Raw genomic sequence first — 18,939 nt, 5'->3', positions numbered from 1 at the left:
CCATGTGGCACCCCTCTACAAGACTTAAGGAGCCCTAGGGATCTTATCCCCCAGGGCCAAAAGCAATTAAACAGGGGAGGTGGCGTGACACTCTCCTACCTCAAGTCGTCTTGGGCCCTGGGGACCCCAACCATGGGGCCAGAATCTAAGGGGAAGGGGGTGTTCAGCCCCCCTCCACAAGCCTCATTAGACCCTTGATACTCCATACCCAGATATGGATGCGTTGGTGCCCACCGGGGGCACCCACACACCACATGTTAGAGGCTGTAGGGGAAGTCCCAGGGCCCCTGCCAATTCCCCACATGGTGCAGGAGCTGACATTGCTCCCGCCTGGAGGTAGCTGCAATTTCCGCTTCCTTACTCTGAATGGGAGCACAATGGGTTCTTTTTCCCTGCCTGCATCAGTGCGGGCAGGGAAACGGAACACAATTCTGCTCCCAGCTGGCGGGCGCATCCCCAAAATATCCAGCCGGCTGTGATCAGACTTAGTGTTTGCTCCCACACGAAGTACTGCAATCTGCATGATCTTCGCTCTGGGCAGTGCTCAAAACATCACTTAGTACAGCAGAACCCCCATTGGCTTGCAGTGAAAGACAGAATGTCCGTCAAAATATCCTATCTTACCTCTAAATTTCTAGAAAGCTCAGCACCAAAACACCTGAAAGACCACATTTAAAGATACCCTCTGTTTGCTTATCCCGCTGCTCAAATTTCCTCACCTTTCTCACAATTTTAAAATAAGACCCTACTGAGATCGCTGTTTCGTAGTGGAAGGCCTACACCTGAGGAACAAACTTCCTCAAGTGATACACAATTCCAGGAAATTCCATGCCTTAGGATTAAAAAAGTGTAAAACCTCCTATTTTAAATCTTATTGCTCCTCGCTCTGAAAACCTCTCTACATATTTCAGTATTTTTCCAATGCCTAAAAGGCAATAATTTAATGCAGTGCAGTACATACAATGTATATAAAAAATAAAATGCATGCATATATTTAAAGGTGGTATGTCTGCACCCTTTTTCAGTTGTCTTGATCACCAAGCAGAATTTTTATTTAAGTAACTTAATGATTTTGATTCCTGTGTTCCACTTTAATGTATTTATAATCGATATTGAATGAACTCTGTTTGTCCCATAATTGGCCACCGGCTTGATTTATTCTCTTCTGTTACTCTGAAGCGTTTTAAATATGAACAGAAGAGCATCCAGGGGCCTTTGCCAATGGTGGGGAATATTATTTGTTTCACAGAGTGCCAAACCTTTTTTGATTTCTGTTAACTTGAATATGCTTTCTAAGTGAAAATTATTTAGTTGGTTTTGTAAGTGTACAGTCAGTGTGTTTGCATTTATTGGTGTCCAATGAAGTGGTAGAGCACTTCTTTTTCGAGTAATATCCAGTGGAGCTGTGGGGCAGTCCCAAGAGAAGCATTTGAAAGATGTTTGGCCCGGTTTACCTGTGCAGGCTGGCAGTGACGCTCTGAAGGATGAGATGTCTCCAGACTAGCAAGTGCTGCAATTGGACTCAGAGTTTGGTTTAGGCCATTCCCTGAGAGACCTGCTCACTTGCCCAGAGGTTTGTTTCTGGTTGATGTTGGAGAACTGGTATAACAGTTTGGGTCATACCAGATTCTTTACCTAGTGCACCACACCTTGAAACATCTCCTGTGCAGATGTTCTGAAAATGATTGTGTATCCGTTGGTATGTGAAAGATTTTTTTTTCTAGAGAATAGTTGCTTGTGTATGTAGATTTCCTTACCCTATTCATGTAGAGCTGTGAGGTTTATTCAAGGTTTCATTTTAAACATAAATCCCATATTTAAATGAGAATGTGAACTTCTTTTTCAGAAACGAGAAGCTAGATTTGGAAACTGCAATGAACATTGACCAATTAAAGAAAAAAGTTCCACCACAATTATTATATAAGGAGACGTACAACAAGTTCGAGGAAGGTAATGCTTATTCACAATATTGCAATTGATGTTTTGATGACCAGCTCCACCAAATGAAATAAGCGGCATTCTCTCACGCCTTTGTAAACCTTCCTTTTCTTATCGGTGTCATACACATGAAGGCACATTGAATTAGAATCCACCTATCTTTATTTTAACACTGCTACTTATGGTATTATGATTTGCAGGTTGTGTCCATACTTAATTATTAATAGAAATGAAAAGAAGCTTTTTTAGAGTAGCCCCTACCTCCATCCAAATTCAGCAACTCACCTAGTCTAATTATCTTTAATGCTCCCTTGAAAAGAACCTCCTGCCATCCTTATAACTTAGGCTTTTGTTTTCACAGATATCCTGTATATCCTCTTAGAATGCATCTTTTCAAACAGGCATTCTGTATGTCCTCTTAGGATTAACCGTTTTGTCTGCCCTGTTTCTCAGGTCCTATTGCCGCAATGCTAGTCTGTGCAAGGCGTCCGCATTATTGTCCCATGCCACCTCTTGTTGCAGCCTCAGGATGTCCTGCTCTGTCTTACATGCCATTTGTGTCTCCTTTTCCCACCTATCAAGGCCTGGGCTTGTCCCAGAGTTATGGTCTTGAATGCCTCCCAGAGAGTGCACGGAGAGGAGACCGAGCCTGTATTTTCTTGGAAGTATGACTCCGTTTCGCATTCAATTTATCTTTGATGCCCTTGTCTTTCAAGAACCAAGGCTCTAGTCTAGGATACCTATTAATTTGAACTGTCGCCACCCCCAATGGCGAGTGGTCTGATATGCCTCGCACTAGGTGTTACGTGCCCAGGAAGCTCCCCACTTGATTGTGTTGAGTAAGAAGATAGTGCGGGATAGGGACCCGTGAGACTTTGAATAGTATGTGTATTGTTCTAAGTGGGGGTTCTGAATTCTCCATGGGTCTTTCAGGCCTAGCGCGGAGTCAAAGTCAGGAAGGGCCCCATCCCCAACCTGGTGTCTAGCTATACTCAACCGGTCTATTTCGGGGTTCATCACATCATTCATGTCCCCTCCCACCAGGAGGATTCCAGGAGGCAATTTTAGAAGTCGAGCGGTGAACTGTGGCAGGACCTTGATGTGCAATTGGGTGGAATGTATAGAGAGCAGAGGTTTATGGATATGCCCTCCAGGTGCCAGATAGGGCCACGTGGCAGCGTAATTTGTTGGACTATGTATTCGTTATCGTTAGTGGCACTAGTTTCCTCACTAGGATGCCACCCCCAGGGAGTTGGATGTAAAACCTGAATGGGCTATTAGCTTGTATCCAAATAGATCTAAGGCCTTGTACTGGTTCCCCTTCAGGTGCGTCTCTTGCATCAGTTCAATATTAGGGAGATGGCATTTGATATGCTGCAGAACCAGGGTACATTTAATTTTGTTCCCCCAACCCATTCACATTCCATGATCATATACGTTGAGTTTCTTGTTGAGAGGTTTCCATTGCTATTCGTTAACCCCCTCCCCTTCTTCCCACCCAAAGGGGTTAAGGCAGTTAGTGTTCACACTATACATTTGCTGGTAGGTTTAAGAGCATAACTATTCAACCCACCAATACAAACAATGAAAGACCCAATTACCCCCCTCCCTGCACCCCTGCTTAATGGGATAAAACCACCCCACCTGCAGAGTGCCTGTCACCCAAAATTGTGCATTAAGCAATTGGAGGGCAGTTCGCCGCCGACCTGCGTTTCAAGATTTTTAATGTGAACTCCTCTCAAACTAATGACCCCCGGCCATTGTCATGACAGGCTAACTACTGTCTTATTTTATAACTGAAACATCTCGGGCACTCTGTTCCTAGGGCGCTTCTTCTCATTCTATCCCCCTTTGGGCCCAACCAAGAAACTCGTTACTCCATGTAGCCGTAGGATGTTGTATGTTTTTTATCGGCTTTCATCCCTGTCCATCTCTGGGTCTGACTGGTGGGCCGGAGACACCCGGACAGTTCCTTTTGTGGACTGGTGCTTAAGTCAGTTAGTTTCTTCTGGTTTTTCCCCCTGCCGGCCACCTTCCAACCCTCCAGCCAGTCCCTCGCTTCCTCTGACGTCGCAAAGAAGAGGCGCCTCCCCTCCATCAGAACCTTGAGCTTCGCCGGGAAAAGAATGGTGAAAGCATCATGTATTTTAGATTTTTGTCTCTCAAGGTTTTCTTGACCGCATCAAATGATCTTGTCGGGTGGAAATTCAGTATCTCTCAATAATGGTTCGTTGGCGCTCTACCTTGAGGATGAAGTCCGGGAAGATTCGGATTGTGGCATTCTCATATTGTAGATCGCCGTGCAAGCTTACCGCTTGCACAATTGCATTGCGACTGCGGATATTCAGTATTTCGCAATAATGGTGTGTGCGGGGGGCTCTCTGGCACGGTGGCGGTCCCAAAGCTCTGTGTGCCTGCTCGACTGAAAAGTAACTGGACATGCGCTTGGGCCGGTGGGGGAAGAAGGATCAAGTCTTCCAGGAATAGATCTGGTGACTGGCCATCCACCCCCTCCGGGACCCCCACCACGCAGATGTGGTTGCATCTGGCCCTTCCCTCCTGGTCATCGATGCGGGCCATCATGTCTTTTTGTTGTTTTGTGAAGCACTCCACCTGTTCTTCCAGCCTTTTGGTTTTGCTTAGGATACCTCCTATGTTCATTTCTGCCTCAGTACTTTGTCCGCCATTTTGCGTAAGTTAGCCTGCAGTAAGGTTCACTTCCTCCTTGACCATATCTAACTTCTTATCGCCTTCATAATGTCTTTCAATGAGGGCTCTCATGTAGTATCCCTACCCACGGCTCTAGGGGAGTCATCTGGCTGAGTCTAGCCCCCACCCCCTGGGTGTTCCATTGCCACTGTGTATCTTTTTATTTGATTTGATTGGCTCAAGTGTGTACCTTTAGTGCGGACCAATGTGGGCACTCCAGCCGGTCACAGACCCGGGCGCGTAGGTTGGGCACGGGGGCCCCTCTGAGGGGCGACGCACTTAATCTGAGTTTGGGCACCGGATCAGGTTACTACCCCTTAGGCCACTTCCTAGGCCCGGTGTGTTAGCTCTTTAAGTTTATGGCCTACGAGGCCTGCCGGGGTACCACGGTCTTCTGGTTTGGGGCCACAAGCGACCCCAAGCTTCTCTCCACTGGCCCTTAACAGCCTGTCACCAAGGAGAGTCAACAGCGGATCCCGGTATTTTATTTTTCAACTCTTACCCCAGGTTGCTGTTGATCTGAGGGCTGCCACTCTCCGCTCCTCTTACAATTTCAAGCCGCAGGGCCACCACGTAGCAGGACTGCCACTCTTCGTTTGTTTTAGGCGGTCATACTCCTGGAGGCCCCGGATTGGACGGGGGGGGGGACTGCAGCCGCTAAGCTCTGTCCGCGGCTCTTCCCTGTCTACCCGGGTCTTGGGGCACCCCCGGACTCCACATCGGGACAGGGGTGGCTGGACACAACCCACTCGGCAAATGGAATGATTACAATATTGATCAAACTATGGATAATGACCCTGATTTATACTCTGCAACGCCATCGCCTCCTGATAACACATCATACTAGGAGGTAATCTCAAAGGCAGCATCATACCTTTGAGTTACACTATAAAAGGAATCCTTAGAAGAGGATTTTCTATTTGAGAAACATTAGGTTCTACACATAGGACAACTCAAAGTTCACCCCTACTAAAAGGCATGATTAGAAATGCCGATTATGTTTTATAGACCCTATACGTGCCCACATACTAACACCTAGGGTCGACTCTCACTCACTCACTCACTCACTCACTCACTCACTCACTCACTCACTCACTCACTCACTCACTCACTCACTCACTCACTCACTCTCACACTCTCACACTCACACTCTCACACTCTCACACTCTCACACTCACACCTTCTGACCCAATTTTTATCAAGGGGCAGTTGCCTTTAAATTCCCTAATGGTATCCAATGCTCAAAATAGAGCAAATTCTCAAACTACAGCAGATGCACCTCCTGCAGACAAAGAGTCTCAGCTAATTGATGCATCAGGCAAAATAATACCTGCACAATCTGCCAACAATTGGTGCATTGCCAACACACAAGAACTGTTGGTGAGATATGATAGAGCCCACTGAACTCGAAATGGAGGACCTACTCCACAACACCTCCAAGAGAAGTATAAAAATGGAGGACTGGAGCTAGTGCAGGAGGGAAAAGAAATATCTAATTCCTCCATTAGATGTGCACTAGACGCTGCTGAAACTGCAGAAAGGGGAATTAACACCAGCATTCTCCTTAGAAGACATGCATGGCTCAGAATCTTAATTGACATCAAATACCTTTTTGGCCCTCAAGTCGATGTGTCACTTGAGAACATTTTAAAAAGATACAGAAGTGGCAAAATCAATGGGAGCACTTCAGTCACTATCCTAAAACTGCATTGAAGCCTAAACCCAATTGGCATCTCTGGCCACAGTTCAGCCCATGGTAAATGGTACCACAGGTATCCAGGGCACTGGGACTAGAAAAGGCCTCTAAGGGCTGCAGCACTTATTGTGCCACTCTTAGAGGTCCTGTACCTTTACACTCACACACTGCCTTTGCAGGCTGCGTGTTTTGGTGCAGTACAAAGTGAAGAGTCTACATGGCACACATCTGTGTGCCATACCTACAGCCCACTGCCCTCGTATATTTCAGTCACTCCTCTAGCTGGGTGCACTATACCAGAGGTGAGGGTACAAGTGCATGAGCCCTGTACCCCTACAGTGTCTAAGTCCATTCTTAGACCGAGTAAATGCAGTGCTGCCATCAAGAGTATATGGTGCTGGGAGTTAGTCATTATGAACTCCACAGCACCATAATGACTACACTAAAAACTGGGACGTTTGGTATCAACCTCCTCAGCACATTAAACCCACACTGATGCTAGTGTGGGGTTTAATGAAAAACGCACACAGAAGGCATCTTAGAGATGCCCCCTGAAAACTAACCTACCACTAGTGTCCAGGCTGAGTGGCTGCTTTTAGTTGCCACCACCAGACCTGGGTCGAGAGCCTGCTGCTCTCTGGGGCCTGAAACAATGTACATCCTGGGATGAGATCCAAAGCCTCCTCCCCCAGGATGGGCAGGGTTCACAAAGGGAAAGCTTCAAAGGCTTGCTGCCTTTGTGAGCTTCCCCAGGCCACTTGCTGCTCTCAGCAACTGATCCCCACTGGTTCTAACCCCCACTTTGGGCGGGAGAACCGGCGGGAAAAACAATGAGGAAGAGAGGTGTGCCCACCTCTGCCAACTCCACCCCTCAGGTGGGGGAGGCGAGGTGAGGCGCAACTCTCAGTTCCCACCATCTTGCAGATGGGGGGGGGGGGGGACTCAGCCAATCAGGGACAGTCTCAAGCCCTCCTCCCACTGGAGGGTGGCATAATAGGGGGTGCACCCACCCAGGGAAGGGACTCATTGGTCCCTGTCTTTTGCCTACCTGTAACACCCCTAAATCCTGAACCTTGCTTCCTCAGACATGAAGAAACTACAAGAAGTAGAAGAAGGACCGAACAGCCGTGCAGCAGCTAACAAGAGGAAGATGCCCACTGACTTGGCCCCCAGCCCTACCGGCCGGTCTCCACCTCAAACCTGCTCCTGCGAAATCCCGGTGTGTCCTGCAGCCAGCAACCTCAAACCCCGGCGGACATGCCTGCCTTCGACCACAAAGACTTTGTCTCCTGTGATCACCGGATTTGGTCATCTGCAACCTCTGGCTCTGGCTGGACACCGCGGATCCGTCCCATTCTGCACCTGCCATCTATGACCCGAGCTCGATTGGGCCAACACCACGAGACGGTCCCCCGTGGCAATCCTGACCTGGCGACCCATGCCCTTTCTCAAGCCTCCAGCCGACGCCTGCAGCCTAAATCACGAAGCCCCCCCCCCTCCCCCCCCCCCCCCCTCCCCCCAACCACGACCAGGAGCTGGTAAGAAGATCTCACCCCAAAAGGCACCCCCTGCACCCGATGCCCCACGGCCTCGGGTGCCCAAACCGACGGTGCCTAGCCAACCCCTAACTTCCCAACTTACCTCTTGAAGTGGTGGTCGCACCCAGAAGACCTTCGTCCCCAAGCCTGCAGTGTCTTTGCAAACCGGAGGTTCCCAATTGAAACCAACAGGGCGCCCAATGTCGAAACAGCACCCTGCACCCGGCCGTCCTAATGCCGCTGAGGGTGCATCTTTGGTGCCAATTTGTTTCCCCATTTGCCCTGAGCTAAAGTGTAGGAGCTTTGCTCCCACAACTAAGTGGCCTGCTTGCCAGCAGCCACCAACCGGAGGCCCCTAGTCCCCTTTGGATCCGGAAATCAACACGGAACCAGTGTCTCACTACCTCCATCACACGCACTTCGTCACGGCGCTCCCGCCTCATTGCTCCCATATCTGGGATTGTTTCTACGTGATACACTTAGGCGTCTGTTCACTGTATTGCTGCATGGCGTACCCGCCTCATCACTTATTCATAGACACTGGTTGGTCATCTTCACTGTATATCCAGGCCACCATCTCACCACCACTGTCTGGCGTACCAGCCCCTGCCTCTGAAAACTAGAAACTGGACACCATTACCTTATTCCCACTGAGGGTTTACTCGTTCCCTCTGAGCCCACGGCCGGTCTGTTTCAACACCGGCTTTCTGGGACTACTTTCTCCTTTTGTACTACGCTACACAGCCCTGAAGAGTCACGGGACTATTCCTGGTGTGACAAAACACGTGTCGGCTGGTTGTTTTATTGTGGTTGTTGTACCATTAAATAACTTTGAACAGTACGCTGGTTTCGACCATCGCAATTTGATCCAAACGAGACATTTATAGCATTGTCATATCCCCATCACGTGTGCCCAGGACTGTGTTCCTATTATCAGTGTGGGTTCTTGGACTCACACACTCACTGGGGTTATAGGGTGATTCCCCTGACCTGGCAGCACCGTATTCACTCTGAGCATAGCTAACACAAGTCTGAGCACCAATTTTCCTGTTTTACTAAAAACCCTGCATCCAGACCCCCCTTTGGATAACAATGTGCCTCAGCACTCTCTACCCGGCCGCCCTAGTGCCGCTGAGGGTGTAACTAGAGTGCATCCTTGACCCTGGGGAGCCCATGAGTCTGCCCCTAAAACCTCAACTCCCACTACCAAATACTCACCTCAAAACTGATAACACTATGTTCGAGGCATATAAGCTGTAGATCACACACTTATGGATAGATCGCCATCTGGTGTTGAGCCTGGATGTTTGCACTTTGTTGTTGTCCTGGAAAGTCTTTGGAAGTCACGGGTTAGGTGGCTCCTCCTTTGAACAATAGTGTGCATGGGCATCGACTCCATCGTCAGATTGTTTTTTTTCTGCCATCGGGCTCGGATGTGTTAATCGCGCTCCAGTTCGGTGTCGTTACCCGTACTTCGGTATTGTTTTGATCTCTTTCCCCTGCGATGCGCATCGCTACCCGAGCTTCAAATCTTCGATTCCGGTCGTTGACGCAGGCCTTCGGGCCTACCTGCGCCATTGGGCCTTCGGCTCATGGAAAGGACTCCTTTTAAAAAGTGTCCTAGATGTGGATCCAAGTTTCCACGCGCAGATCTTCATGAGGTGTGTAACCTCGGCCTTTCACCCGAGCACGAGGCCAAATATTGTCCAGCTTGTGCCTCCTTCCACTCCCGGGAGACGATCCGGGACCGTCGAGCTCGAAGAACAATGGCTCTATCATCGACATCCATCCCCGACGACATCTTCCAGGAAGGCATCAATGTACTGGAGCAGGAGCAAATCCAACAGAGCACCGTCAGCTCCTCCGAAGCCGACGTCGAAGACATCACTCCGGGGCAGCAGGTCGTAAGTACTGACGTCGACCCGTCCCCACCCCCCCTTTCCAAAAAGGCTTCGGTCACACCTTCGCCCTCGGGCCTAGGTGCACACCGGGACAAGACTTCTCACGCCCCGCCTTCGGGCTCTGCACAGAAGCCAGTACAAAAGCTTTGAGGCCACTCTGGATCGAGCCAGCCTGCAGTCGGTGCTGAAACTCCATCCCCGACACCGAAAAAGAAACCGATGCCTTCCTCAGCGCCGAAGCCTACCTCCGCTTTGACACCAAAGCCCACTGGCACGGACAACCCGGCTCCGAAAAAATCCTCGGAACCCAGCAAACACCCGGCTCCAAAAACCTCGGGCTCGCAGCCTTCGGAGCACAGACCTACGGATCAGAAAAAAACACGGGAACCGAAAAAAACAGTCTGTACCGAAACCACTGTCGGGATCGAAGAAAATTACCGATTCCAGGCCTAAAGTACACAAAAAGCCTCCAAATAAACAACCGGCACCCAACACATCGGCGCCGAAAGGACACGCGCATGAAGATTAACTTTTTCGACTGGATCCTACCCAAAAAACACTCCAAAGAGACCCTAAAACAGGGCAACTCATACTTAGCCCTTCAAAAAAACGGAAAATGGACAAGCCTATACCAGCTCCACTTCCCTTGAAAAAGTGAGACATTGCTACTTCTCCATTATGGATTCCTTCTCCTCCTCCCCACCACTCCCCTATCCCATATTTAGCTCCCCCACCATGTTCTCCACCTCCCAGAAGATAATGACACCCCTGACGACATGGGGATGATCACCCTTTAGGGGAACCCAGTCCTCCTGGTTCCCCAAAGGATCCATGGGAAGATTACGACACACCAGATGTCCCCGACTCACCTCAGGATGACATCAACCCATCTAGGTCATCCTCTCCTGAGGACACAATAGGGTTCACTCAACTGATAAACACGGCAGCAGAATACCACGGGGTAAACCTACATACAGACCCTATAGAGGAAGATTTCCTCATGAACACTTTAGGACCTTTCCACAGGTCCAGTGCCATTCTCCCCATGTTAAAAGGGGTAATCAAACATGCTCCCGAGGTGTCCAAGGATCCTGTACGGGCCAGAGTCATTAACCCTAGGGTAGAAAAGAAATACAAAGCTGGCCCATATGACCCTGTTTATATTAAAGGGCAAATACCCCTAGATTCTTTAGTGGTCTCCAACGCCAGGAAAAGGGCCAATTCGCAAACCACAGGCGATGCCCCACCTACTGATAAAGAATAAAAACTGCTGGACGCGTCCGGTAAAAGAACAGCGTCCCACGCAGCTAACATGTGGAGGATTGCCAACACACAGGCTTCGCTTGCAAGATATGATAGGGCACATTACGATGAGCTAGAGACCCTACTGCAACACCTTCCAGACCAATACAAGACACGAGCTAATGATCTCATCCAGGAAGGCAAGGTCGTAAGAAATACCTCCATTCATTGTGCTCTTGATGCTGCAGACACAGCCTCCCAGGGGTGTTAACACCTGCGTCCTTTAACGCAGACGTGCAGGGCGCCACATTACCAGCTTCAAGCCGGAGGTCCAAACCACTATATTAAATCAGCCATTTGATCAGGAACACCTTTTTGGACCCAACGAAGACTCATCTTTAAAAAAGATAAAAAAGGACACCGACACTGCCAAATCAATGGGAGCCTTGCAATCGCAAGCTCCCACAAGTTCTTTACGTCGCTCCTCTAACAGAGGCGCCGCTTGAGGCTTTTCCACAGAAAACCCCTCCACTTGTACAAAAGTCCAACACAGACCTCATCCACAAGTTGCTATTTCAGAGGAGGCTACAGGGGCTATAACAATAAGGGTAGAGGCAAAAGTACCAACACTTGTACCGCCTCCACCCCTAAACAATGACTTCCCTCCACTCCCCCCAGACCACTCTACTCCGGTCAGGGGAAGATTGCTACAGTTCCTAGCTGTCTGGAACACCATTACCACAGACAGGTGGGTGAGACAAATCATCCAATCCGGTTATTGCCTGGAGCTCACTTCCACTCCCCCGCACATTCCACCCTGACAGCGTCCAATGTCTGCAGAACACTTAACGCTTCTAAAACAGGAGGTACTTTCCCTCCTACAAAAACATGCCATAGAGCCAGTTCCCCTTCACCACCAGAACACAGGGGTTTGCTCCCTGTATTTCCTCATTCCAAAGAAGGACGGAACCCTGAGACCCATCTTGGATCTCAGACCATTAAACCTCTACATACAATCAGACCATTTCCATATGGTCACTCTTCAGCAGGTCCTCCCGTTACTCAAACAAGGCGACTTCCTTGCCACATTAGATCTCAAGGACGCCTACTTCCACATTCCCATTCACCCTGTTCACAGTAAATACCTTCGGTTTGTGGTAGACGGCCAGCATTACCAGTTCAAGGTCCTCCTGTTCGGAGTCACCACGGCACCCAGGGTCTTCACAAAATGTCTGGCAGTGGTAGCAGCCCACCTAAGATGACAACAGATTCACGTCTTCCCATATTTAGACGAGTGGCTCATAAAAGCAAAGTCACACATCCAGTGCGTAAATCACACACATGCCACAATACAACTACTTCACGACTTGGGATTTACCATAAATCTCCCAAAGTCTCACCTCCAACCATCCCACATCCAACAATAACTAGTTGCAACAATAGACACCTCAAAAAGCCTTGCATATCCCAGTCCAGCCAGGATAGCAAGCATGCAAGCTCTTATAGCAAGATTCCAACCTCAACACTTACTTCCAGCTCGAGTGTTCATGCAACTAATAGCCTCTTGCATATTCATAATACCTCATGCTAGACTCCAGATGCGCCCTTTACAGGAATGCTTAGCACGTCAGTGGAACCAAGCTCAAGGTCAGCTGACAGAATTGGTGTTGGTGGACGTCAGCACACATCGTTCTGTGTAGTAGTGGAACACCCAAAACCTTTCCAAAGGGCGACTGTTCATAGAGCCGGTTCCACAGATTGTGCGAACAGCAGACGCATAGCTCACCGGATGGGGAGCTCATCTACTTCATCACACCACACGGGGCACATGGACACCTCAGCAAAGGCTACTCCACCTCAATCATTTGGAATTACTGGCAATCTTTCTGGCATTAAAATCATTCCAGAAACAGATATCAGGCAAAGCTTAGTCCGTACAGGGGGGGGGGACGCACTCTCTCCAGCTCTCTCAAAGTGCACAGAGCGTATGGAGATGGGCCATTCCTCAGAACATTTTCCTATTAGCACAACATCTCCCAGGAACTCAAAATCATATGGCAGATCTGTTAAGTCGATAGACACAACAGATTCACGAGTGGGAACTTCACCCACAAGTTCTCCAACCGTTCTTCCAAATGTGGGGGCAGCCAGAGATAGATCTCTTTGCCACACATTACAACACATAATGCCCAAGCTTCGCTGCCAGATATCCACACCCGTTGTCCAAAGGTAATGCGATATGGATGAATTGGTCAGGCAGATTTGCGTAAGCTTTTCCGCCTCACCCACTCATTCCATTAGTGGTACGCAAGCTGCAACAACAGTCGCTCACACTGATCCTAGTTGCTCCAACGTGGGCCAGACAACCCTGGTACACAACATTACTGGAACTATCAGTAGTCCCACACCGAAAACTACGCCTCTCCCCACATCTCTTAACACAGAACCATGGAGAGATCAGCCACCCAGATCCAGTACAGCTCAACCTAGCGATCTGGCTCCTGAAGTCCTAGAGTTTGGTTACCCCAATCTTCCCCCTGATTGCATGAACGTTATCAAAGAGGCTAGACGCCCCACCACTAGGGCCTGCTATGTAGCCAAGTGGAAAAGATTTGTTATATACTGTAACAATAACAACATCAACCCTCTAGATGCCTCCACTCATCATATGCTATCTTCTGCATCTTCAGAGGTGTAATCTAGCATACACATCAATTAGGTTACATCTCGCTGCCATTGCAGCTTACTTACAAAATATACAGCACCTATCACTGTTCAGGGTGCCCGCAATTAAGGGATTTATGGAAGGTCTCAAAAGAATAATTCCTCCCAGGGTACCTCCTTCCCCCCGTGTGGAATCTAAACATCGTCCTCACAAGACTAATGGGTCCTCCTTTCGAACCTCTGCATAAATGCGAACTACAATTCCTCAAATGGAAAGATGCTTTCCTTGTGACCATTACATCTCTAGAAGAGTCAGTGAGCTACAGGCACTAACCATTCGAGAACCATTTTTACAACTCCATCATAACAAAGTGGTTCTCAGAACAAATCCCAAATTTCTTCCTAAAGTTATCTCTCCCTTCCATCTGAACCAGTCTGTTGAGTTGCCAGTGTTCTTCTCACAACCACAAACAGTAGCAGAAAGGGCTCTTCATACACTAGATGTAAAGAGAGCACTCCTTTACTATATAGACAGAACAAAACCTTTTTGTAAAACAAAACCACTTTTTGTATCCTTCTCACCGCCACGTAAAGGCAATCCCATATCAAAATCTGGCATTGCAAGGTGGATTGTTAAATGTATACAAATTTGCTACCACAAGGCAAAACAAACACTATCTATTCCCCCCTAAAGCCCACTCTACCCGAAAGATAGATGCTTCAATGGCATTTTTAGGTACCATTCACCTAGATGACCTCTGCAAAGCAGCTACATGGTCTACACCGCACACATTCACGAAATACTATTGTGTAGATGTGCAGGCAAAACAACAAGCTAGTGTGAGCCAAGCTGTACATAAAACACTATTTCAAACTACTGCAACAGACATTGGTGGTGGCTGCTAAGGAGGAGTACTGCTATGCAATCTATGCATAAGTGTGTGATCTACAGCTCATATGCCTCGAACGGAAAATGCTACTTACCAGTATGCATCTGTTCTTGGCATGTAGAGCTGTAGTTCCACACAGGCCCACCCACCTCCCCAGCTACCTTTTTCTGTTCCAGTATTATCTTATTTAGATACAACATACATGGACATCTTTTCTGTTTCTTACAAAACTCCATCATTTCCATTCTTGGCGAAAAAACAATCTTACGATGGAGTCGATGCCCATGCTCACTATTGTCCAAAGGAGGAGCCACCTATCCCGTGACTTCCAAAGACTTTCCAGGACAACAACAAAGTGCAAATATCTGGGCCCAACACCAGATGGTGATCTATGCATAAGTGTGTGGATCTACAGCTCTACATGCCAAGAACAGATGCATACTGGTAAGTAGCATTTTCCTTTCCTCCATAGGATAACATTGACTGCTTTTCTTTTCTTGGAGTGTGGAGTTTGAAAACCTTAAGAAATTCTTTAAAATTGCACTAACTAACAAAAACGATTTTACTTGCCTGTTTACAGGAAATGTCTCAGAGTAGTATCCAGGTATACTGCTCTGAGTAAGAAAAGTAATCTCAAAAGTAACCTACCTGTAATTTTACTGAAAAGCCCATTCAAGTCTATGTACTGTATTTACAAAGTATTGCATTTCTCTGAAACCATACTGTAAGTCAAAAAAGTGCATATACAATTACAATTCAAACTGTTTACAAACTGCATTACTACTGTAAAGTATTTATTGCTTACCTGTGCCAGGCTTGCTTGGTTCTAGAAAATAAAATAACTTAAAGAATATTTTCATACAAAAACAATTGGTCTGAAGTTCATTCTTTGAGTGTGTGAATTCATTTGCTGACTGAGTGCGTACAACAAATGCTTAACACTGTCCTCTGATACTGCCTTACTGCTCGACCACACTACCACAAATGGTGAGTAAGGTGCTAGCTAACTTTACCCCTGCTTACCTTTTGGGTTCCACTGGACTCTGTGCACACTATACCTCAATTTGAGTATATACAGAGCCAGCTTCCTACTTCTCCACATCAATTACTTGGCGCTTCTAGCAGTTTATCTAGCACTAAACGCATTCCAGCTTCACCTAGTAGGGAAAGTTGTCTTAGTCCGGACATATGTATTATGTACAAAAACAGGGGGGGGGGTGGGGGGGACACTCTACAGCGGTCACTCCTCTCTCAGACAATCTGATATTGGGCGATACAGCGCAAAATTAATCTTCTAGCAGAACACCAACCTGTTTGTCGACGTCCTCAGCAGGATGAGGCAACGAGTACACAAATGGGAACTTCATCACCAGGTTCTCTTTCCGTACTTTCAAAAATGGGGATTTCCACAGATAGACCTCTTTGCCACAGCAGAGAACTCAAAATGCCCAAATTTTGCCTCCAGATTCCCATACCATCTATCCAAAGGCAATGCTCTGTGGATGAACTGGTCATGGATATTTGCTTAGGCTTTTCCGCCTCTCCCTCTTCTTCCATTACTGGTGTGGAAACTAAAATAGACATCACTCACACTGGTTCTAGTGGCGCCCACATGGGCTCGTCAACCATGGTTCACCGTACTACTAGAACTGTCAGTAGAGCCACACCAAAAACTGCACCTCTCTTCTAATCTTCTCACACAGAGCCGTGGAGAAATCAGACGTCCAAACCCAAAGGAGCTCAGCCTAGCAATCTGGCTCCTGAAGTCAGTTTGGACATTTAAACCTACCACCAGATTGCATGACAGTTTTGAAAGAAGCAAGAAAACTCACCACTAGAGCATGTTATGCGTCGTGTAAAAGGTTTGTCATCTATTGTAAAAAAATTACACAATTGATCCGCTTGATGCGTCTATACGAATATTATGTTCGAGCCATGTGAGCTTTAGATCACATGCTTTCAATACTCCTGCCATCTAGTGTTGGTTCCGGACGTTTGCAAGTTGTTTTTGTTAGAAGAAATCTTTCCAGTCACGAGGTAGGGGACTCCTCCTTTTGGTGATAGTGTGCATGGGCATCGACTCCATTGTTAGATTGTTTTTTTCTGCCTTCGGGTTCAGATGAGTGTTGCTGTGTTCTGCTTCAGAATCGATCCTCGGGTTCCCCCTCGGTGCGTTCTCGGTGCCGCCTTCTTTCTACCTCAACGGTATTGTTCACAAACGCGCTTCTCTTTTCGCGGTTCGAATAAAAACTCAAGACTTCGAGATTTCGGTCCGAAGATCTGAGGGTGGCCTACCGGCCCACCCGCGTCCGTTCGGCTCCTTGTCGATGGAATTGACCCCATTTAAATTCTGTCCTCTTTGCCACGCAAAATATCCGTGCACAGACTCTCCTCAGGTGTGTAATTTGTGCTGGTCTCCTGAGCACAATGAGCAAGACTGCAACGCGTGCCAATCCTTCAGATCTAAGCAAACTATGTGATTCTCGGGCTTGACGTCAAGAGATGCAGCGTAGCGGCTGGATGTCACACCAGATCTCTTCGGAGAAGACTCCGAACAAGAAGAGTTATCAGCGGCAGTAGAAGAACTGGCTTCCGCTGCGTCCGACTGCAGATCAACCTAGAAGATGATGTGCCGCAGGGACAAGGGGACGTGAGTACGGAAGACACCTTCTCCCCCATCCCACCGTCCCTAAAAAAATCTAAGGCTTCGGCACCACCTCTGCCTCAAGGCCAAGGTCGGCACCAGTGTTTCTGGCTCGGCACCGAAATACTCTAAAATGCCTCCTGGCTCGGGACCAAGCTGGCCAAAGCCTACTTCGGAGCCAAAACCTTTTTTGCTCCAAATCCAAGATCTGTTCGGAACCCAAAACTTTGGATCCTAAACCTTCGACACCGAAACCCAAGAAACCCTCGGAGTCGAAACCTTCAGCAGCAAAAGGACTTTCTGGCTCGGCCCCGAAAACTTTGCCGAAAAGCAAAGACTTGCCTGCAACACAACCGGATCCAAATAAAGACGCTACACCTATTAAATTGGATCCAGAACAGAAAAAACAGTATATTTATCCCGATACAGGTCGCATTCATGCTAAATCACCATCTAAACACAAGCTTCTCGATGATGACTCATACAAAATTCCTTTGAAGAGAAATTGTAGGCACTAGTCCTTTCCACACGTTTTAATCTCCTCCTCCTTCCTTTTCACCCCAGCTTGAGCCATTAGATATTACACCAAGTCAGTCTCATCCACCTAAGCTTGACACATGTGACACTGACGTTGATGATGCACAACTTCCAGATCCTTGGACAGATTACACCACTGATCCTCCGAAAGATAGACCCAGATTTTAATCCTGCCAGGCCATCTCCACCTGATGATAACCTGTCATACCAACAGCTTATTGCCAGGGCAGCAGAATACCATGGGGTGGAGCTACAAAAAGAGTCTTTAGAGGAAGATTTTCTCTTCAACACCCTAGGATCACATAAATCTAATCAAACACTCCCCATGCTCAAGGGTATGTTAAGGCACACAGACATTATTTTTAAAGCCCCTGTCAGTGTTAGAATTCTTACACCTAGAGTAGATAAAAAATATAAATGTTCCCCCACAGATCCCATTTTTATTAAGGGTCAGTAACCACTTGACTCTTTAGTGGTGTCAAATGCCAGAAAGAGCTAATCAAGCATCTGGGGATGCCCCTCCCCCAGATTAGAAGTCGAAGCTTATTGATGCTTTGGGCAAACGTGTAGTGGCGCAAGCAGCTAATCAATGGCGTATTGCTAATACGCAGGGCCTACTAGCAAGGCATGATAGAGCCCACTGAGAGGAAATGGAACAATTATTGCAGTTTCTCCCAGATGAGCATAGGGCAAAAGATTCGGACTTAGTCCAAGAAGGGAAATTAATTTCCAATGTTTCTATCATTTGCGCTCTTGATGCAGCTGACACCGCTTCTAGAGAAGTAAATACTAGCATCTTACTGAGACGTCATGCTTGGCTACGGATTTCAGGATTTAAGCCTGAAGTCCAACAATCCATACTAAATATACCTTTTGACAAAAAACACCTTTATGGACTCTTATAGGGGAGGATCCAAGTCTATAGGTACGGACCAGAACACTTCCTCATATAAAGGCAATACCCAATCCTCCTTTACAAAAGGATTTTTCAGAGGAGGTTATAGGGGAAATAGTCCCAGGGGCAGAGGTAAAACACCACACCTCGCACTTCCCCTTCCTCAAGCAAACCGTGACTTCCCAGCACTTCCAGCCACCTATTTCACAACTGTCGTCAAAAGACTTCAAAACTTTCTCCCCATGTGGAAATCAATAACAACCGACAAATCGGTGCTTGGAATTA

General features: G+C 47.6%; 1 protein-coding gene across 4 annotated transcripts in view; it reads left to right on the top strand.

Moving 5' to 3' along the window:
- TASOR (transcription activation suppressor) overlaps nucleotides 1-18,939 on the top strand; it is a 1,129,919-nt gene that overhangs the window by 412,573 nt on the left and 698,407 nt on the right. For all 4 annotated transcript variants that reach the window (XM_085624658.1, XM_085624660.1, XM_085624657.1 and 1 more), the window contains exon 10: nucleotides 1,847-1,950. In XM_085624658.1, coding sequence (XP_085480784.1) covers nucleotides 1,847-1,950 — 104 coding nt within the window. The remainder of the gene's footprint in view (nucleotides 1-1,846; nucleotides 1,951-18,939) is intronic.

The sequence above is a fragment of the Triturus cristatus genome, chromosome 9 (assembly GCF_964204655.1).
Source record: "Triturus cristatus chromosome 9, aTriCri1.1, whole genome shotgun sequence".
Classification (NCBI taxonomy): domain Eukaryota; kingdom Metazoa; phylum Chordata; class Amphibia; order Caudata; family Salamandridae; genus Triturus; species Triturus cristatus.
The sequence above is the reverse complement of the archived record's forward strand: the minus strand, read 5'-3'. Positions and strand labels throughout refer to the sequence as shown.